The sequence below is a fragment of the Lutra lutra genome, chromosome 8 (genome assembly GCF_902655055.1).
Source record: "Lutra lutra chromosome 8, mLutLut1.2, whole genome shotgun sequence".
NCBI classification, from domain to species: Eukaryota; Metazoa; Chordata; class Mammalia; order Carnivora; family Mustelidae; genus Lutra; species Lutra lutra.
Window position 1 is genome coordinate 125,024,722 of NC_062285.1, and position 22,410 is coordinate 125,047,131.

The following is a 22,410-nucleotide window of genomic DNA, read 5'->3' on the forward strand; positions in this document are numbered from 1 at the left end:
GAGACAGTTCCTCACAATAGTTAGGGTTACAGGCTTTTGAACCACATAGACCTGGATTCAAACTCTGCATCTTCATTTATTCATTTATGAACCTTATTTCCTCAGCCATAAAAAGGAGATGATACCTAAGCATTGGCATGAACTTTATTTGGATTAGGAAGCATACTGCCTTTAAGTAAATGGTGGGCACCAAAGAAGAATGCCTCATCTTCAAAAGGGCAGCCCAACCAGACCCTTATGTTGAGTCAGTGTGGCTTTGACAGAGAGAAAATCAGTAACTAATTCAAGGGGGGAAGCGCAACATAATTCTATGTCAAAGAGGCATATATTGAAGTGACATATTCAGGTTTCCTTCATGGGTAAGGTTGTTTTCTAGGACTTCTGCTTTTCTTACCATCATGAACTTTACTGTTCCACAGAGAGGACATTATGTGATCTATGGTATGGAAGGCTTTTAGGAGGGAAAGCATTATGCTTCTCAGTGCTGCTTCACCCCATATGTAGTATACATGGTTAGTTACAGTTATAGAACTATTTTAGTTTTTTAAAAATTTATGTATTTATTTGACAGATAGAGATACAGAGAGAGAGGGAACACAGGCAGGGGGAATGGGAGAGGAAGAAGCAGGCTTCCCGCTGAGCACACAGCCAGATATGGGGCTCGAGATGAGGCTCAATTCCAGGACCCTGAGATCATGACCTGAGCCCAAGGCAGACGTTTAACGACTGAGCCACCCAGCCACCCTATAGAACTATTTTAAATACATACATGTGTACAAACTTATTTTAAACAACGAAATACCTATTACCATTATAGCCAGACAACTCCTATTGTGTTTGTATTAACAGTTATAAGCCAATTGGGTTGCTTAAAGGAATTACATAAGCAACAAAAGGATATGGTGATCAGGTGAGCTCCATTCGATGTTATAATTTCTCTGCTTGGGAAGGTTTTTAAAAACAGATGAATCAGTAGAAGGAAAAAATCAAGGGCATAGGGAAAGGGAGGGAAGACCAGGGAAAAGAGTGGTTTTCAGAATGCAGAAACCAAGGTACAGATGTAAGGTGTATCACCATGGATGACAGCTCTTCTCATTTTTTAAAACCCTTAATATAAAGCCTCTGTTATATTCCCTATGGAGGTCAGTTGCCACTCCCCACCCCAGTCATAATGATCTATTTGAAATACGTATCTGTCCATATTCCTATAATTTCCTCACTACCAAAAAACAAAAATAATAAAAAAAGTGAACTGAAAAAAATTACCAGGGCTCCTGTTGGGACATGTCCTCTTTGCCCACCTCTCTATTCTCTACCTTACACTTGAGTGATTTTTCTTGTTCCAGAAACCAAGCAACTCCAGGGTCTGTGCATTTTCTCCTGCTTTTTCCTTGGCCTGGAATACTTGTCTCCCCTTTCTTTGCCTGGTTAGCAATCATTTACTTTCAAAATCTCAAATATCATCTGTCAGGAAAACTTCCTTGATCCTTTTCCTGAGCACTGCCCCCGCCCCCCCGCCTGCCAACACTTTCACTTTTTAAATTTCTATCTAATATTCCATATAATTTTATTTAATTTTGATATGTCAGTCTTCTGGCCCCATGGTACTATTTAATCTTTGTATCCTGTCCCCTAGCAGGGTTTGCCCACATTTGGTCACCGATGACCCAGTGACTTCCAACACATACCTTGGGCTCAGAATCTATAACCCATCCCTCAAACTCACCATACTCACAAGCGCCTCCAGAACACAAATCCTTTTTGCTGCGTTTGAAATGTATGAGTTTACCGTTACTCATCTTACGTCACAGTTTCCAGCATGGGCGAACCCTCATCCCTGAGAGGAGAAAGGGAAATCTAATTTCTAGGAAATAACTCGAGGTCTGCTCTAGTGAAAAGCGGAACTATGAGGCACAAAGGGCCACTGGGCTGGGCTGCAACTCAGTCCCATCTCGACTCCCACCGGCTCCTACACACAGTAGGTTTTCTCGTGGGCACCATCGAGGTGGGTGCCCCGTCCGTGGCCCATGAGTTGGCGAACGTCACCATACACTTCTGTCCGGATCCGTGCAGCAGCAGCGGGATGGGCTGGATGCCGCCACGCCGTGGCCACACTCTCAATCCGCGACGGGCAGCCGGTGGGACCACGGAAGGGAAGCCCCCCGGGGTTCGAGGCCCCATACCCCGGAAACCCACAGGGAAGGAGGGCCCGGGAGGAGCCGTTCGTTTCTCCGGAGTTGCGCAAGAGCCGGGGCGGCAGGGCAGGCTGGGACAGCCCCCGGGCACCCCCGCCCGCCGGGGCAGACCCCTGCCGAGTCCGAACCAAAAGCGAAAGGAGCCAGGCGCCGCGTCCCCTCCGCTCCCACTTCGCGTCCGCGGGGAGGTTGCCGCGCGCCTCCAAGCCCGCGGGCCCGCCGCTTTGTGACTTCACTGGTTTCGCAACAAGCCCGGGCGGCCCGCGCCCCACCCACCCCCGGCCGCCAGCCCGCCTGCCTGCCTCGCCTCCCGCCGCCTCGCTCCGCTCTCCGCGCTTCCTTCGGTCCGGGGCCGGGCCTGCCCAGCCGTCGCGGAGCCTCGGGTCCGGCCGCCGCCTGCGGGCCAGCACGTGCGCGACTCCCGCGCCCCGCGTCCCGCGCCCGGCCCCGCAGAGCGTAGCGCCCTCCCGGCGGCCGCGCGATGCTGTGCTTCCTGAGGGGAATGGCCTTCGTGCCCTTCCTCCTGGTGACCTGGTCGTCCGCCGCCTTCATCATCTCCTACGTGGTCGCGGTGCTCTCTGGGCATGTCAACCCCTTCCTCCCCTACATCAGGTGAGGCCCGGCGGGGCAGAGGGGCCTGGGGGCAGAGCTGCCCGCAGGGAGGGAAGGGCCCAGACCCGGTGGCGGGGCTTGTCTTGCAGGGAGAGTCACATTGACGACGAGGGGAGCGCTCTCCCGCCTGCCAGGACCCATAGGGAGGCAGCGGGTGCAGAGCCAAGAGGGGTTCTGACTTCACCCTGAGCATTGAACACTGAACCCAGTGCCAGCGGGAGGGGCTCAGGATAGACAGTAGAACTTCAGACGGACCGTGGGACAGAATCCTTGGAAGATGCTTCTTGGTCGGTACTGAAACAAGAACGGGGCTTGATGGATGCCATTTTTTGAGTGTGTAAGAGGCAGATCCTGGTGTATGCTAAAGCCGCTCACATACTTCGCTTCCACTTCCCAACATCCTCGTGATGGATGTCCGGCTTATTTTTCATGCAAGGAAACGAAGTATGAGGAGTCGTTGAAATTTCATCAGTGTGACACTGATGTCACAGATAATCATGGTGGACGCAGAATTCACACCCAATCCATCCAACCCAAAAGGACACTGTGTCACCTCCAGGTCTTTGGGAGTTAAACTTAAGCTCTTCTGGAGGGAGCTTCCCAGTATCCCTTTGGGTACGGTGCCCGCAAAGTCAGAGCCCTCAAATTGTCAGTAACTTATGATCTATCTTGCGTTGTCATTACACCATTTCTTTTTTCATAAATTTTGGCCTCACCATTCCTGAGGGGTCACTTCATCGGTGCCCAGGAGGTCTCAGTCCTTTTCAAATGGCTTCCAGCTCAGTGACTAGCCTCATGGCAACGGGTGTTCCTTAACCATTAGAACCATCCATCCTTATCCAAGTGCTGTGACCTGCACTGGTTGGTGAGGAAATAATAAAGTTGGTGACAACCAAGGTTTTGTTACCACTTTATGATTGTAGAGATTGTAGGGCTTCTCCGTCCTGCAGCCATGCTGAGTGGTGAGCAATGTCCTGTAGTTTGTGGGCAGGGAAGGGGAAAGGAAGCTGAGGCAAGAAGAGACTAGAGTTTGAAGCAAGGAAGAGAGCAGTGCGAAGAACGCAGAGAACCAGTTAATGGCCGTGTTGGTTTTGCCCACTCAAGAGTTGTTCCAGGCATCACGGAGACTTTCCCATCAGACCTTGTGCCCTGCCGAAACCTGGACTTGGTTTCTAGTGGCTCACCTCAGTCTGACATGGGGTTGTCTCGCTTCTTTTGATTCTGAAGCTAATAGATCCTCTTAGATTTGTATAAAAGGGAGAAATTTCTTTCCCTACAATGCTTTTTATTGAGAAAATAATAGCTGTCCCAGATCTAAAGGTCAGGAACACACGATATTTGATACTCATTGGTAGCGGGAGAGGGTAGAGAGTGTCAGAGGCAGGAGGGCTTGAATTTTTGTGGAGAGGTCTGATATAGTTGTGATTAATAGCACCACAGGGCGAACTTGAAATGGAAGACACTCAGAAATGGGGAAATGAGCTGAGATGAACCACTGGTGAGATGCTCAAATCACAGAGAGTCCAAAGAATAGGTATTAAATTTAACAAGGAAAGGAAGCCTTTAGGAAAAGCAGAAGTTAAGGAGAAAAAGGCTGGAGATTGTCACCTCCTTGCCAGGAGCCAGCAGCCTATAAACAACACATGTTTTCCTTGCCCACATGTGCTGGGGACTTTTAGGTTGTTTGCTCTCTCTGCCTACTTGAGGAGCTGGAGGATTCCACTGTCTCCGCCCCACCTAGAAAACCAAGTCACTGAAGCAAAGGCAAGATTTAGATTAAGATCAAGATACCAGGAAGTTATGGTAGTAATGCAAGATTTATCCGTTTGGCCCCAGAAATGTTTGACCTTATCTCCTATAACTCATGTCTATTGTCATGGCCTCCCCTTCTCCCTTACCACCACTCCCTCCACTTTCCTCTGACTGCACTGGCCTCCTTCCTGAGTCTTGAGCCTGTCAGAAACACTACCTCCTCATGACCTCTGCCCTGGCTATTCCTCTGCCAGAATGCTCTTCCTCCAGAAATTGTCAGGCTTTCTCCCTGACCACCTCCTCTGTTCAGATATTGGTGAGGCCTGTTGCCCTATTTAAAACTGCTGGCGAGCGCTCTTGATCCCCCGTATCTAGTCTAATTATTCTAATTACTTACCATAGCATCTTCTAACAAATTATATACTTTATCTGTCTTCCTTCACTAGAATATAAGATCCATGAGGGCTTTCAATATTTGTTGAATTAATATTTCTTGGGCACTCATTTTCAGTATAGTTATTTTTCCCCCTAGGGCCACATCCTTTGAGGGAAGGCTTGATAAGATCATTGGTCAATGATCAGTGATTTGGATGTATTCAGGATGCTTCCCTTTTATGTGATGACCTTGTTCAACCAATCTGATATTCTGACATTTCTTAATGTTAAACCCTTTATTGGTTTTTTTTTTTTTAACAACGTTGAACACTTTATTTTTTAAAGATTTATTTATTTGGGAGAGAGTGAGAGCACTCATGTGGAAATGGTGGGGAGGGGCACAGGGGAGAGAATCCCCAGACTCCCTGCTGAGCGGGGAGCCTCCTCGGCACTCAGTCCTAGGACCGGAGATTGTAACTTGAGCCAAAATCAAGAGTCAGCCACTTAACCAACTGAGCCACCCAGGTGCCTCCCAAATGTGAACACTTCAAATAAGAGCCATTGCGTTTTATAAGAACCATAACCCTTGGAGGACCTCTTTCCAATGTGACATTCAAACTCAGCTTTCTCATCACATATCTTCTTCAGGATAACATTGTTATCCTGTAGCATATTGACTGACTTCCTATCAAAAATTAGAGACATGCGATTCAAGCAGCCACTAGATTTAACAAGCTGGAATAGCATAGTGCAATGTTTCTGTATTTGGAAACCATTAATGCCCGTGAGGTTTTCAAAATGAATGACAAGTAAAAGTCAACCTGAAAGGATTATTTTAACTTTTACAAGGCCACACCCCCATTGAATATAATCATACTTAATTTGTTATAGTTTCTTATAGTCCCTCTGTGACCAAATCTCTGAGGCTATCTTGAATCAGCTTTACTTATCAACTCCTCCCAGCTGAAAAGCCACTCCCTTTTATATCTTCTTCTTTGGCCGGTGTCTCATGCTTCCAGTATATTCAATGGCCCTTTATTTTTAAAGTTTTGTCAGTTCTGCATCCTGATTGCTTTTTATTAACCTAGTCTCATTTTTTGTGCAAATACTGTTTGCTGGGTAGATTGTGATCTTTGGCCACTCCCATTGTTCCTCCTCATGACCACAAACCTGCTCAGTGGTTGGTGACAAAAAACTCGGTCACCTAGAATTAAGCCACCTTACAATGGAGACCAAAATGGCGTAGTAAACAAATAAAAGAGGCTGGGTCTTTAACTCCAGAAGTGAATATAAAAATGAGGGAAATCATTTTATCTTTCATTTGGTAAACAAGCATAAAATTTAGGTTAGAATCACAATGAAGTGCTAGTTCCAACCTTGAACGAAATTCATTATAACGAACACATCTTGTAATGAAAAGCAAAATGAAAAGACAAAATTCTTACGATAAACAAAAATATTAAGTCAATCGGAGAAAGACAACTATCATATGATCTCCCTGATATGAGGGAGAGGAGATGCAACATGGGGGGTTAAGGGGGTAGGAGAAGAGTAAATGAAACAAGATGGGATTGGGAGGGAGACAAACCATAAGTGACTCTTAATCTCACAAAACAAACTGAGGGTTGATGGGGGGAGGGGGGTTGGGAGAGGGGGGGTGGGGTTATGGATATTGGGGAGGGTATGTGCTATGGTGAGTGCTGTGAAGTGTGTAAACCTGGCGATTCGCAGACCTGTACCCCTGGGGATAAAAATATATGTTTATAAAAAAAATAAAATTTAAAACTCAAAAAAAAATATTAAAATCATTCAGGTGTGGATTTTTTAAGGGAAGGAACTTTTCAAGACAGTTTTATGATTGTGTGAAGTCCTTGATTTCACATTTGTCTTGTGAAGGGAGATACGAAGAGGCTCATTTTTGCAGAAATATTATATGACTTCACTTTTCCCAATGATCATTCCTAATCTGTGTGTAAGGATATTGTTCTTGATTATTGTCTGTTTCTCACAGAGAATATAAGTTTCACGAGGGTAGAGATTTAGGGTATGTTCACTGCTGTATCCCTTGCATTTATGACCGTGCCAGACATGTAGTAGTTGCTTAGTAAATATTGGTTGAATGCTAAGATGGGCCTGCTTTCGTTAAGTGTTCTGTTAATCTTGTCAGGTTCCCTTCAGTTATTAACTGATTCTGCCAGGGCTCACTGTTCATTAACTTGGGCTGCCATTCCAGCTGTTCTCCAACACCACCTGTCAGCTTCATGAAATTCTGCATGTTTTATGAGATTTGCAGCCTCACTGTGTAGTCTATTTGACTTACATTGTTGGATATTTACATCCTTTGATTATCCATCCTGGTGAATAAAGGAACAACTTTGGAGCAGGTAACTTTGGTTAGAGTACAATTCCACCGAGTGCCCTCGCTGTAGGACCTTGGGCATGTTACTTATTTCTGCTTTTCTATGGGTCAGTGATAGCACATCCCTCAGGAATTATTGTGTGAACTCACTTAGAACTCATTCACACCCTGGTGCAAGAACATAAGTTCTTGTAAGCATTTGTATTATCAAAGGACCAGTCCACTTTGGTCTGTATAGATGCTAGGCTTAAGTAGGAAAAGATGTTTGGTTGAGGGCTAATTTCATAAGTAATCAGTTTATTTGTGATTATAGCACAAGTTTTCTTCTTAATTTTATTTTTTAAGTAATCTTTACGCCCAAAATGGGACTTGAATTCACAACCCCAAGATCAAGAGTTTCATGCTCTATCCACTGAGCCAGCCAGGTGCCCCATAGTAGAAGTTTTCTTAACCAACCTCAGTCAACTTGCTGGGATAACTGCTAACCTCATTCTCTCAAAAATACACTGACTGAAGCTGGTGGTCCCTGACAGCCTCTCCCAGCACTGGCCACTCTGGGCTGCTTGCCGTCTTCTCTCACCTGTTTCTTTGTATGCTTTGTACGCTTGTCAGCTGTGTTTGTTCCCAAATGTGTTTATGCCAGTTGTATTTTTTTTAATTGTAATTACGTGATTTAACTCACTGTACATAAACTGTGGGGCTGTGAATGCAAAAAAAGAATTGTAATTTTAAAGAAAACTCTGTTGAATGCTTTGAGAAGACTCAAAAGAGACAGTTGTCAAAAATTGCAGTGTTTATGACAAATGTAAAGACTAACAAAAAGCAATTAAAAAAACTAGAAGGATTCTGCACTCAGATTGCTTCAAAAGTATCTTTAATATTCCCTTCCACTTTAAAGAACCCAAAACTAGAAATTAGATCATTCAAAGTAGATGTGGTTTATATACCAGGGAGACACACAGTGGACTGGTAGTGACATAACAGCCTTGGCCCCGTCAACAGGTAGGCAAATGAATGTGCATACATTTATTTGCTTGTTGGTGTATGTAGCCACATAATTTTTCTTTGTATCCACATAATTTTTTAAAAAGATTTTATTTATTCATTTGACAGAGAGAGAGATCACAAGTAGGCAGGGAGGCAGGCAGAGAGAGAGGAGGAAGCAGGCCCTCCGAGGAGCAGAGAGCCCGATGCGGGGCTCGATCCCAGGACCTTGGGATCATGACCCGAGCCGAAGGCAGAGGCTTGAACCCACTGAGCCACCCAGGTGCCCCGTATCCACATAATTTTTGATGACTTCTGCCTTAACCAACTTTTTTGATTACTAACTACATTGCATTTCAGGCAATTGTGATTTTTGCTTCCATTTCAACCATAATAGTGGTCCAGATATTTATAGCAGCATTGTCAACAATACCCAAACTATGGAAGCAGCCCAAATGTGCATCGACTGATGAATGGATAAAGAAGATGCAGTATATATACACAATGGAAAATTACTCAGCCATCAAAAAGAATGAAATCTTGCCATTTGCAATGACATAGATGGAGCTAGAGTATATTATGCCAAGTGAAATAAGTCAGTCAGAGAAAGACAAATATACCATATGATCTCACTCATATGTGGCATTTAAGAAAGAAAGCAGATGAATATACAGGAAGGGGAAAAGAAAAAAAGGAGAGAGGGAAACAAGCCATAAGAAACTTTTTTTTTTTTTTTTAGAAAATGAAGAACTATATTGTAGAAATAAATGGTAAACGTGAACCCAACATCCTAGGAATCCTAGGACTTTCTGATTTCTTTACATGTTCATACAAATTTTACATGTTTATATACTAATACATTTCCACATTTGTATTTACATATATTTTTTATAAAATTGGGTTCACTCCTACATATTATTTTAAGTTTATTTATTTATTTATTGAGGTGTTATGTTAGTTTCAGCTGTATAATATAGTCATTCAATAATTCTGCATATTACTCCCATGTTCATCAGGTAAGTGTAGTCATCATCTGTCACCAAACATTATTAGAATATTATTGACTCTATTCCCTGTACTGTACTTTTCATGTCTGTGACTTATTTATTTTGTAACTGGAACTTTGTATCTCTTGATCCCCTTATCTATTTTGGATCATACTTTTTTCACTTCTGTTTGTTTTGTTACAAATATGCAGTTTTCCAGTAACAATAACTTGTGAAGGTATATTTTATAATTTTAAAATAAAAATAATAATCATAGAGAAAAGGTCAGAAATACAGAAACAGAAAATGCATATTTCAAATCTCAACTTCCTAGAACTATATCCAGTATTATTGGCTTGATTTGCTTAGTTTTGGACTCTATTTACGTACAGTCACTCAATTATATCTAATATATATGAGCAGGGATACAAAGTGCCCAGGGTTCATCAGTACAATCCATATAATACCTCATCCCTCATATAATACCTATCACCTCATATAAGGTATATGCAAGTTTATATGTGAGCATTTTGATAAACATTTTTTATACAATTAAGACCGTGTCACATACAGTGTTGATGCTCGCATTTCATCATTTACCCCCATATTATGACAATGTCCCACCATAAGAAACTCTTTATGATAGAGAACAAACTGAGGGTTCGTGGTGGGAGGTTGGGGGGAGAGGGGCTGGATGGGGGATGGGTATAAGGAGGGCACTTGTTCTGATGAGCACTGAGAGTTGTATGTAAGTGATGAATCACTGAATTCTACTCCAGAAGACAGTAATATTGCACTGTATGTTAACCACCTAAAATTAAAGAAAACAAACACCCAAAAAACTGTGGGGTCCAGGATAATAAATAACAGATAATGGGGTCTGTGTGTATAAAGTCACATATTCTGACATGATGTTAATGACACACCAGTCTTTACAATGGGTTGATTATTACTTCATAGTATCTCTAAACCACTGTATCATAGGATGAAAAGGTGGGCTTTGCCGTCGAAAACTTTTAGCTAGAAAAGTATCATCCTTGAAATGAAAATTTAGAGTTTCCCATTTTCTTAAAAAAAAATTATCCCAATTAGTTAATCCTAAGAAATGCATAATAAGAAAATTGAAGATCCCAAACTTTCACAGCTCAAATAGTAATTGAGGTGACAGATGCAGTGTTATTTGGTTTCTGAGTCAACTATAAATGTGTGTAATTTCTCCTCTGTTTAAATTTTCTGTTGTCATTGGATTACAAAAAATTTTTTTCAAGAAAAATAAAATTGAGAACGTTTTCTTCAGTTATTCCTACTTCTAAAAGACAGAGTATTGCTCAAAAGTCTGACTGTTGCAAGACTGACAGTTTTTAAATATAAGGTCTTAATTCCAACTTAAAAAAAAAAAAAGAGTGCTCTACTCAACAGTCCTCCTTACCTGACAGTAATTGCATTTCAGTCCCTCAGGTATCTGTGTTATAGACAGAGTTCTTGCCACGGACATCTTACTACGGTTCCAGACGCAAACATGGCTGTAGTTACATACCACTTCAAACTCACATGGAAATAATATGTTTTCATAAAAAGAAATGTAAAATAGCACAGCAGGGAAGAGTTTCTAAGTTGTGTCCATTGAAATCAGACAACTCTAGATGGGTTGGCTTTCCCATGTACTATCCCTGTGGCCTTGAGCGAATTACTTTTCTACGACTCCATTTCCTCATCTTTAGGATGAAGATACACTAAGTACTTGCCTTACAAAGTTGTGAAGACCAAGTAAGATGTGCCTGGCTGAGCGTAAGGGCTGAGGAAGTGTTAATTTTAAAATTTCTTTTGTAATATTAGCAGCCGCAGTTCAAGCGGGGTTGGTTTTCTAGAGACCCCTCTCAGAAAACTTTCTAAATCTGCCCACTTATCACCTCCGGCTTCATTACCGCCGTGGCCCCAGCCACTGTCATCTCTTGATAAACTACTGAAATAGCTTCCTAACAGTCTCTCGTTGGTCCACGCTTGCCTTTCTACAGCCTTTTCACAACATTCTGTAAAAACATCAATCAACTTCGTATCACTTCCCAATGCTTAGCCCTCAACGGCTTCCTATCATCTCAGAATGACATTCAGAGTCCTCACCATGACCCCGGGGCTCCCCCGAACTCCTCTCCCCATCTGTGCGCATATGCGCGTGCACATACACACACAGACACACACACACACACACACACACACACACACACACTTTCTCTATCTTGCTGGCTCCTCTCCAGCCACACCTGCTCCCTTACAGTTCCTCTGATGTATTGCCACCTTAAGGCCTTTGACTTTGCTGTTCCTCTGCTTGTATTTCCTGGTCCAAATATTCCTCCTCATCCAGATGTCTGTTCAAGTCCACTTCCCAGAGTACCCAGTCTCAAGTAGGTGGCTCACCCTTCTCTGAGTCCTGTATCCAACTTACCTTTTCTTCACAGCATTCGTCACCCTGGACTCTTTTTTTATATTGCCCTCCACAGATTAGAAGGTCCACGAAGGAGGGGCTTTTTCAGTGTTACCTGTCACTACATTCGCCATGCCTAGGTTGTGTTGAAGGCAGTCAGTAACTATGTATTGAGTCAACAGATCCTTGAATTTTGTGTTAGATATTAAGCTTCTTGAAGACTAGTGAGTTGTATTTTTGTCTTTGTGTCCCCATCACCTGGCACAGTTTCCAACACTTAACAATTAAGAAAAAAAGTTGTGGGACACCTGCGCAGCTCAGTCAGTTAAGCACCTGACTCTTGATTTTGGCTTGGGTAATGACCTCAGGGTTGTGGGACCTAGCCTGGCGTCGGGCTCCCTGCTGGGTGTGGAGGCTGCTTGAGATTCTCTCTCTTACTCTGCCCACCAACCTGCCACCCCCACCAATTTTTTTTTTCTTTTTGTGAACAAAGAGGGAACTTGGACTGATAGAAAGGGGGGCAATTTGCATATGGGTGGGGTGAGAATGGAGTGAGTTGTTTGCATTTATGAGTAGGGAATTATTTAAGTTTAAATAAGGTTGATATAGCTATATATATGGTGCCTCCCACTTCAGGAGAGTCATCAGCAAATGGAGCTGCCAAAAACTTAGCCCTAATTAAAAGTATCTAATAAAGTATAATGACTTTTTATTATCATACTTCTTCCCTTCAGTTTATTATATGTAAATATTGTGAAGATAAAGGAAATAACAGTCTCCTTTATTTTGGTGCATTCAGTGTCTTCAGGTTCTAAGTCCTGATTAATTTTTCCAAGCAATGGGTCCAGAATTTTAGGACAATCTAAAAAACCTCAGTCTGGGCAAGCAGATAATTTTGCATACTGTCAGCTTGTCAGACCCACCCTCCCCCATAAGCCATGACTCCAGGCTTTGGAATGATGGAATTACTTGTTTCTAGTGATTTAGAGAACAGCATTCCATCAAGCTTATATTATCATGTAGGTCTTCTTTGCATTGTTTTCATTCCTTTGAGCATCAAATGATTATGCACTGGTGTAAAATCATAAATTAGTATGGAGAAGGATGTTAGACAACTTGGAATTTTCCATGATGAACTTAATTTGTAGAGATGTAAATGCAGGAAATACAGATGTAATTTGATTTCCTAGACACAATCCAACCCTAGAAACAACTGTCTATGAACAACAGCCTCAACAGCTTCTGAGACACATGCAAATGAAAAATTACTTTCTATCTCTGTTGCAGTTTCCAAGAAGTGTGTTATTTATGAGGAGGCAAGTGAGGAGGTAGCGGGGATGGGGCAGGGCCAGAACCATGTTGCTTAAGCCGTATGGTACAGAATCATGTGGTAGGAGTTGGGTGGGGAGACTCTTTTGCAAGGCTGGGAAGCAATTGGTTTCACCTCTTACTCATTCTCCAGTTTCCTGAATAAGCACCCAAATATAGCTATGCCAACCAAATACTACTACCTCTGCCTCTGCACAATGAGATCATTTAGTTTGAGCTTAAAAAAATAAAAATAGGGCGCCTGGGTGGCTCAGTGGATTAAGCCGCTGCCTTCGGCTCAGGTCATGATTTCAGGGTCCTGGGATCGAGTCCCGCATCGGGCTCTCTGCTCAGCAGGGTGCCTGCTTCCCTCTCTCTCTCTCTCTCTGCCTGCCTCTCCATCTACTTGTGATCTCTCTTTGTCAAATAAATAAATAAAAAATCTTTAAAAAATAAAAAAAAAAATAAAAATAAAAAGAATCTATCCAAAGCTTCTGTTGGTAGCCCCTGGGTGTTGTGCTCATCTGGAATCCAATGTCAGGCAGAAGATATGATGTGATATTTATTAATGATGTAACATATTAGCTCAGAGACTGAAAGACTTAAAAGAACATTTTAAGGTAAAAGAGCCTTTTCATTTTTATTGATGATAATGGGCAACCACTGCTATTCTTTTTTTAAAAATTAAAGTATAATTAACATACAGTGTCACACTAGTTTCGGGTGTACAGTATAGCGACTCAACAACTCTTTTTTTTAAAGATTTTATTTATTTATTTGACAGAGATCACAAGTAGGTAGAGAGGCAGGCAGAGAGAGATAGGGAAGCAGGTTCCCTGCTGAGCAGAGAGCCCGATGCGGGACTCGATTCCAGGACCCTGAGATCATGACCTGAGCCTAAGGCAGAGGCTTAACCCACTGAGCCACCCAGGCACCCCTAGTGACTCAACAATTCTATACATTACTCAGTGCTTATCAAAATAAGTGTACTCTTAATCTATTTCACCCATCCCCCCACTTACCTCCCTTCTGGCAACCACCAATTTCTTCTCTGTATTTAGGAGTCTGGTTTTTTGGTTTGGTTTGTCTCTTTTCTTTGTTTATTTGCTTCGTTTCTTAAATTCCACATATGAATGAAATCATATGGAATATGTCTTTCTATGTCTTATTTGTGTCACTTAGCATTATACCTTCTAGGTCGATCTGTGTTGTTGCAAATGGCAAGCTCTCATTCTTTTTAATGGCCAAGTAATATTCACCTGTGTGTGTGTGTGTGTGTGTCCCATATCTCGTTTATCTGATCAGTAGACACTTGGGTTGCTTCCATATCTTGGCTATTGTAAATAATGCTGCAACAAACATAGGGTGCATATGTTTTTTTGAATTAGTGTTTTCGTTTTCTTTGGGTAAGTACCCAGTAATGAAATTACTGGATTGTATGGTAATTCTATTTGTAAGTTTTTGAGGAACCTCCATATTGTTTTCCACAGTGGCTGGGCCAGTTTACATTCCCACCAACAGTGCAAGAGGGTTTCCTTTTTTTTACTTCCTTACCAACACTTATTTCTTGTCTTTTTAATTCTAGTCATTCTGACAGGAGTGAAGTGATATCTCATTGTAGTTTTGATTTGCATTTCCCTGATGATGAGTGATGTTGAATATCTTTTCATGTGTCTGTTGGCCATTTGTATGTCTTCCTTGGGAAGTTGTCTATTCATGTCTTCTGCCCATTTTTTTTTTTTAAAGATTTTATTTATTTATTTGACAGACAGAGATCACAAGTAGGCAGAGAGGCAGGCAGAGAGAGAGGAAGGGAAGCAGGCTCCCTGCTGAGCAGAGAGACTGATGCGGGACTTGATCCCAGGACCCTGAGATCATGACCTGAGCCAAAGGCAGCGGCTTAACCCACTGAGCCACCCAGGCGCCCACTTCTGCCCATTTTTAATTAGACTATTTTTTTTCTTGGTGTTGAGTTATATAATCTCTCTCTCTCTACATATATATATATATATATATATATATTTGTATTTGTGTTTATATTTATTCTTTATATATTTTGAAATATTAACTACTTATGGGATGTATCCCATTCAGTAGGTGGTTTATTGATGGTTTCCTTTCCTGTGCAAAAGCTTTTTATTTGGGAGTAGTCTCAAATGGTTTAATTTTGCTGTGTAAGAACTTCTAAGAAGTGTCACATTTTTATTTGCTGCTTGGAAAATTTTCTTAAATATCCTTGTGCAAGGGGTGCCTGTAAACATCTGCCTTCAGCTCAGGTCGTGATTCCAGGGTCCTGGTATCCAGCCCCACGTCGGGCTTCCTACTCAGCAGTAGGTAACTCTTAAATATTTTGTTGATGGGCAGATAAATTTCATGGTATTTGTGGAGCCAAATAAAAAAAAAAATTTTTAAAAATGGTTGCATTGAATCCAACAATTGGTTATGAATGCAGTACTGTAATATTTCCCCAAATTTTTGTAGTATAGTCACTGCTTATGTTATAGCCAAGTATAGGAATGTAGGCCCATTGGTACTCATGCACTGAGGGTAGGTGTTGTAGTCTCTAAGCCTGAAAGAAAATCAGATTTATTACAATCATCAATATTTGTCAAAAATATTTTACAATTCAGTTATGGCATTTGAGGAGTTATGAGGTCTTGCCTGGTTTACACTTTCCTGGTATACAAGAAAGGCATGCTGATCTCTTTTCATTACTGTTGTTCATTGCCATGGTGAGCTGGAGCCAGCTGATAAGTGCGGCTGAGAGCCAACTGTGTACATTTCTTCCCAATTCAATGTTCAGCGACCTACATGTTGGCAGCTTGAACTTTGACATGTTGGGAGCATTTACACCATGGCAATTGGCCTGTTCTACCAATCAGGCTCCCTCCAGAGCTAGTTGTTAAACATTTAGCGGCCCATCAGTATTCATTCTCTGCCCCTACCCACAGTCATTCCAACTGCTCTGTTCCTTGCCTTCTTTAGAGCACACCAGAGGCAGGGAGGCCAGGGAGTCAGATATCTGGAGTATGTTAACAACAAAATTTAACTTTTTAAATAACATTTTTATTGGCTTTATTCATGGATTCATGAATTGGGCAGCATCCAGTCTAACAGACAGGAAGGAGCTCTGAGGAACTGTACAAAATGAAAGACTTTTATAGGCAGAAGGAAGCAGGGACAAGGAAGTTGTACTCAGCAAAAAGCCCACTGATTACTGCAAACTTACTTTCCCTACAGAGGTAGGGTCCTGTCAGACAGATTACATAACTAATGCTGATCAGATGATTCCTGAATGACTGGTTAAAGGTTCCATTTCCAGGAGAGCTGAAACTATCATTAAGTCTCAGTTTGGTGACTTGCCACTTAGCTTAAACAACTCCATTTTGGGTCTGTTGATTCATCTCTTTAATAACCCCATGACCTTGAACAAATTATGTAACCTCTCTAATATCACTCCCTTCCTTATTAAAATGGGGTTGCAATAAGACCTCAAGGTTGTGAGAGTAAAATGAAATGATGTGTGGTAACCACCTAACAGTGTCTGGTATGTAGTAAATGCTCAATAACTGATATTACTAGGTTTGCTTTTTTTTTTTAAATTGCTAGTACCGAGTCATTCAACAAATACATATGGAATGGCTATTTACAAAGTACTTTTGATTCTGCCTGCATGGTTTTATTTTTATTTTTTATTATTGTTATGTTTTAAGATTTTATTTATTTATTTGAGAGAGAGAGAGGGAGAGGGAGACAGACAGCCTTAGCAGGGGGAGGGGTAGAGGGAGAAGGACAAGCGGACTCCCAGCTGTGCAGGGGAACCTGAACTGAGTCTAGATCCTGGACCCTGAGACCATGACCTGAGTGGAAGTCAGATGCTTACCAGCCTGAGGCAACCAGGTGCCCCGTATGGTTTTAAATGTACACATAAAGAAGAATAAAGCACGACCCTGAAATTCTGAGCTTGCAGATCACATGTTTGATGTCATGGGACTGTACCTCTGGGCCCTTGACATTATGTCCTGCTTTGCTATCCATGGGCAGATAGTTACAGAGTCTGGTCAACTTATTTCCTGTCAGGGCATCTTCTTCCCTCCAACTACCTACCTATTCCCGTTCCCATAAATATCCTCACCCTTCCATTTCCTTCCTTTATCCACAAATAAGCAAACAATCTCCCTGGCATGTGGCAGGTGCTCTCGGGCCTGTGATCACAAGTACTCTTGCATAACTCACCTGGAAGCTGCCTTTTTATATCCCGAGGCCAAGAACGGAAGGCTTGATTTCTATGTGAGATTTAATCTTTGGGCAAAATTCCTCCCGCGGGTAAAAGCTGTCTCTGCCTTTCTCCGTTTCTGGTTCCTGTCCCCTCCTCTTACCCACATTGTGTTCAGAAAGACATCCCACACATTGTGCAGCCTTTTCCTCCTCAACACTTCTTTGAGGAGAAAAATGGTTATTTGTAGGAGAAATGATAACGTTAAATTCGAAGCCCTTCAGATTCTTACAGGTGCAAATGCCACTGACTGAAATAGGAATAGAAGTGTTTGCTGTAAGGGGGAGCCTTAACCTCTTTATACTCTTCAAATATTAAGTGTACACAAAACCAAAAGACTCCTGCTGTGTTCTGCACAATGGGCTTCTCATGGAATTCCTGAGATCATTTGAAGTATGCCTCTTCAACATGATCAGTGTTTCAATACTTAAATTTCAGAGCTGTTTTGAAATGGGGAAACACTTAAGACGGGTATGAATTGTTTCATGTTGAGAACTCTTTGGCCATCAGCTTTAAACTATTGCTTTATGGGAGCAGCGTGATTATGTAAAAATGTAAACCTTGGTATGAATGAGTAGAAAACAGAACACATCAAACACTACTTTCTCATTTAATTAATTTTTTCCCAGCTCATTTAACTAATGAATTGATTAACTGCAACAGAAACATTTCTTGTAGAAACTATTTCTTGTTAAAATACTTTATCACATGGACATCACAGATATATTCAGAACATTTCATCCCAAAGCAACAGAATACACATTCTTCTCTAGTGCACATGGAACATTCTCCAGAATAGATCACATCCTGGGTCCTAAATCAAGTCTCAACCGGTATCAAAAGATTGGGATCATTCCCTGCATATTTTCAGACCACAATGCTCTAAAGCTAGAACTCAATCACAAGAGGAAATTTGGAAAGAACCCAAATACATGGAGACTAAACAGCATCCTTCTAAAGAATGAATGGGTCAAGCAGGAAATTAAAGAAGAATTGAAAAAATTTATGGAAACAAATGATAATGAAAACACAACGGTTCAGAATCTGTGGGACACAACAAAGGCAGTCCTGAGAGGAAAATATATAGCGGTACAAGCCTTTCTCAAGAAACAAGAAAGGTCTCAGGTACACAACCTAACCCTACACCTAAAGGAGCTGGAGAAAGAACAAGAAAGAAACCCTAAACCCAGCAGGAGAAGAGAAATCATAAAGATTAGAGCAGAAATCAATGAAATAAAAACCAAAAACAACAGAACAAATCAATGAAACTAGGAGCTGGTTCTTTGAAAGAATTAATAAGATTGATAAACCCCTGGCCAGACTTATCAAAAAGAAAAGAGAAAGGACCCAAATAAATAAAATCATGAATGAAAGAGGAGAGATCACAACGAACACCAAAGAAGTACAGACAATTATAAGAACATACTATGAGCAACTCTACGCCAACAAATTTGACAATCTGGAAGAAATGGATGCATTCCTAGAGACATATAAACTACCACAACTGAACCAGGAAGAAATAGAAAGCCTGAACAGACCCATAACCAGTAAGGAGATTGAAACAATCATCAAAAATCCCCAAACAAACAAAAGCCCAGGGCCAGACGGCCTCCCGGGGGAATTCTACCAAACATTTAAAGAAGAACTAATTCCTATTCTCCTGAAACTGTTCCAAAAAATAGAAATAGAAGGAAAACTTCCAAACTCATTCTGTGAGGCCAGCATCACCTTGATCCCAAAACCAGACAAGGATCCCATCAAAAAAGAGAACTACAGACCAATATCCTTGATGAACACAGATGCAAAAATTCTCGCCAAAATACTAGCCAATAGGATTCAACAGTACGTTAAAAGGATTATTCACCACGACCAAGTGGGATTTATTCCAGGGCTGCAAGGCTGGTTCAACATCCGCAAATCAATCAATGTGATACAACACATTAATAAAAGAAAGAACAAGAACCATATGATACTCTCCATAGATGCTGAAAAAGCATTTGACAAAGTACAGCATCCCTTCCTGATCAAAACTCTTCAAAGTGTAGGGATAGACGGCACATACCTCAATATTATCAAAGCCATCTATGAAAAACCCACGGCAAATATCATTCTCAATGGAGAAAAACTGAAAGCTTTTCCGCTAAGGTCAGGAACACGGCAGGGATGTCCGTTATCACCACTGCTATTCAACATAGTACTAGAAGTCCTAGCCTCAGCAATCAGACAACAAAAGGAAATTAAAGGCATCCAAATCGGCAAAGAAGAAGTCAAACTATCGCTCTTTGCAGATGATATGATACTATATGTGGAAAACCCAAAAGACTCCACTCCAAAACTGCTAGAACTTGTACAGGAATTCAGTAAAGTGTCAGGATATAAAATCAATGCACAGAAATCAGTTGCATTTCTCTATACCAACAACAAGACAGAAGAAAGAGAAATTAAGGAGTCCATCCCATTTACAATTGCACCCAAAACTATAAGATACCTAGGAATAAACCTAACCAAAGAGGCTAAGAATCTATACACAGAAAACTATAAAGTACTCATGAAAGAAATTGAGGAAGACACAAAGAAATGGAAAAATGTTCCATGCTCCTGGATTGGAAGAATAAATATAGTGAAAATGTCTATGCTACCTAAAGCAATCTACACATTTAATGCAATTCCTATCAAAGTACCATCCATTTTTTTCAAAGAAATGGAACAAATAATCCTAAAATTTATATGGAACCAGAAAAGACCTCGAATAGCCAAAGGAATATTGAAAAAGAAAGCCAAAGTTGGTGGCATCACAATTCCGGACTTCAAGCTCTATTACAAAGCTGTCATCATCAAGACAGCATGGTACTGGCACAAAAACAGACACATAGATCAATGGAACAGAATAGAGAGCCCAGAAATGGACCCTCAACTCTATGGTCAAGTCATCTTTGACAAAGCAGGAAAGAATCTCCAATGGAACAAAGACAGCCTCTTCAATAAATGGTGTTGGGAAAATTGGACAGCCACATGCAGAAAAATGAATTTGGATCATTTCCTTACACCACACACGAAAATAGACTCAAAGTGGATGAAGGACCTCAATGTGAGAAAGGAATCCATCAAAATCCTCGAGGAGAACACAGGCAGCAACCTCTTCGACGTCAGCCGCAGCAACATCTTCCTAGGAACATCACCAAAGGCAAGGGAAGCAAGGGCAAAAATGAACTATTGGGATTTTATCAAGATCAAAAGCTTTTGCACAGCAAAGGAAACAGTTAACAAAACCAAAAGACAACTGACAGAATGGGAGAAGATATTTGCAAATGACATATCAGATAAAGGGCTAGTGTCCAAAATCTATAAAGAACTTAGCAAACTCAACACCCAAAGAACAAATAATCCAATCAAGAAATGGGCAGAGGACATGAACAGACATTTCTGCAAAGAAGACATCCAGATGGCCAACAGACACATGAAAAAGTGCTCCATATCACTCGGCATCAGGGAAATACAAATCAAAACCACAATGAGATATCACCTCACACCAGTCAGAATGGCTAAAATTAACAAGTCAGGAAATGACAGATGCTGGCGAAGATGCGGAGAAAGGGGAACCCTCCTACACTGTTGGTGGGAATGCAAGCTGGTGCAACCACTCTGGAAAACAGCATGGAGGTTCCTCAAAATGTTGAAAATAGAACTACCCTATGACCCAGCAATTGCACTGCTGGGTATTTATCCTAAAGATACAAACGTAGTGATCCGAAGGGGCACGTGCACCCGAATGTTTATAGCAGCAATGTCTACAATAGCCAAACTATGGAAAGAACCTAGATGTCCATCAACAGATGAATGGATAAAGAAGATGTGGTATATATACACAATGGAATACTATGCAGCCATCAAAAGAAATGAAATCTTGCCATTTGTGACGACGTGGATGGATCTAGAGGGTATCATGCTTAGTGAAATAAGTCAATCGGAGAAAGACAACTATCATATGATCTCCCTGATATGAGGGAGAGGAGATGCAACCTGGGGGGGTTAAGGAGGTAGGAGAAGAGTAAATGAAACAAGATGGGATTGGGAGGGAGACAAACCATAAGTGACTCTTAATCTCACAAAACAAACTGAGGGTTAATGGGGGGAGGGGGGTTGGGAGGGGGGGGGTGGGGTTATGGATATTGGGGAGGGTATGTGCTATGGTGAGACTGTGAATTGTGTAAACCTGGCGATTCGCAGACCTGTACCCCTGGGGATAAAAATATATGTTTATAAAAAATAAAATTTAAAATAGTAACAAAAAAAATACTTTATCACAGTTAATATATCCTTGATACCCTATTGCTTCCATAAAGTTCTACTAGGCATCCACGGTATTGCTCAGCTCCCTACCATCCTATTATCAGCAGTGGAAACTCTTGTGGATAAATCAAATTATTAAAAAAATTAAATTATGTGTCTATGTATATTTAAAATCCAAATAGTTGCTTTTTCAAACTTGATTTTAGACTCCCCCCCCCCATAAAATAGTCACATTCAATTCTTTTTCTTTCTTTTAAGGTTTATTTATTTGACAGAGAGAGAGAGTGAGAGAGCGAACACAAGCGGGGGAGTGGGAGAGGGAGAAGCAGGCTTCCCCCATCAGGGAGCCTGATGCGGGGTTGGATCCCAGGACTCTAGGATCATGACCAGAGCCGAAGGCAGAGGCTTTAATCCACTGAGCCACCCAGGCGCCCCTCCATCACACTGAATTCTTAATGAGAAACACATCAAGTTTATCGGGCTCTATCATTTGAGAAACACCACAATCATTCACTTTAAATATTTCCTAGCTTTTTAAGTGGAAAGATTTAAATGTAATTTCTCATGGTAGAAAAATGAGTTTAGATTTTTCAGAGTCAAAATGAAAATATGTTAGAGCAAAATCAGACCAAGTCTTTGGAATTCAGAGTGGTTAAACACCCAGAAGAACCATCATATTAAAATTGCCAGATATATGCCTCCCAGGGGTCTGAACAGAATTCCCTCTTAATAATTTGGACATTTCTCTTTGCCAGTGATACAGGAACAACACCTCCAGAGAGTGGGATTTTTGGATTTATGATAAACTTCTCTGCATTTCTTGGTAAGTACACAATAATTATTATAAATAA

At 41.4% G+C, this 22,410-nt stretch overlaps 1 protein-coding gene across 2 annotated transcripts in view; it reads left to right on the forward strand.

The window, feature by feature from the left end:
* The first annotated feature begins 2,491 nt into the window (after positions 1 to 2,491).
* Positions 2,492 to 22,410, forward strand: part of DRAM1 (DNA damage regulated autophagy modulator 1) — a 42,073-nt gene continuing 22,154 nt past the window's right edge. For both annotated transcript variants that reach the window (XR_007129396.1, XM_047741142.1), the window contains exons 1-2: positions 2,492 to 2,807; positions 22,315 to 22,382. Coding sequence is in view for 1 of the 2 variants with exons in the window: in XM_047741142.1 (XP_047597098.1) it covers positions 2,677 to 2,807; positions 22,315 to 22,382 (199 nt within the window). In the remaining variant the exon portion in view is untranslated. The remainder of the gene's footprint in view (positions 2,808 to 22,314; positions 22,383 to 22,410) is intronic.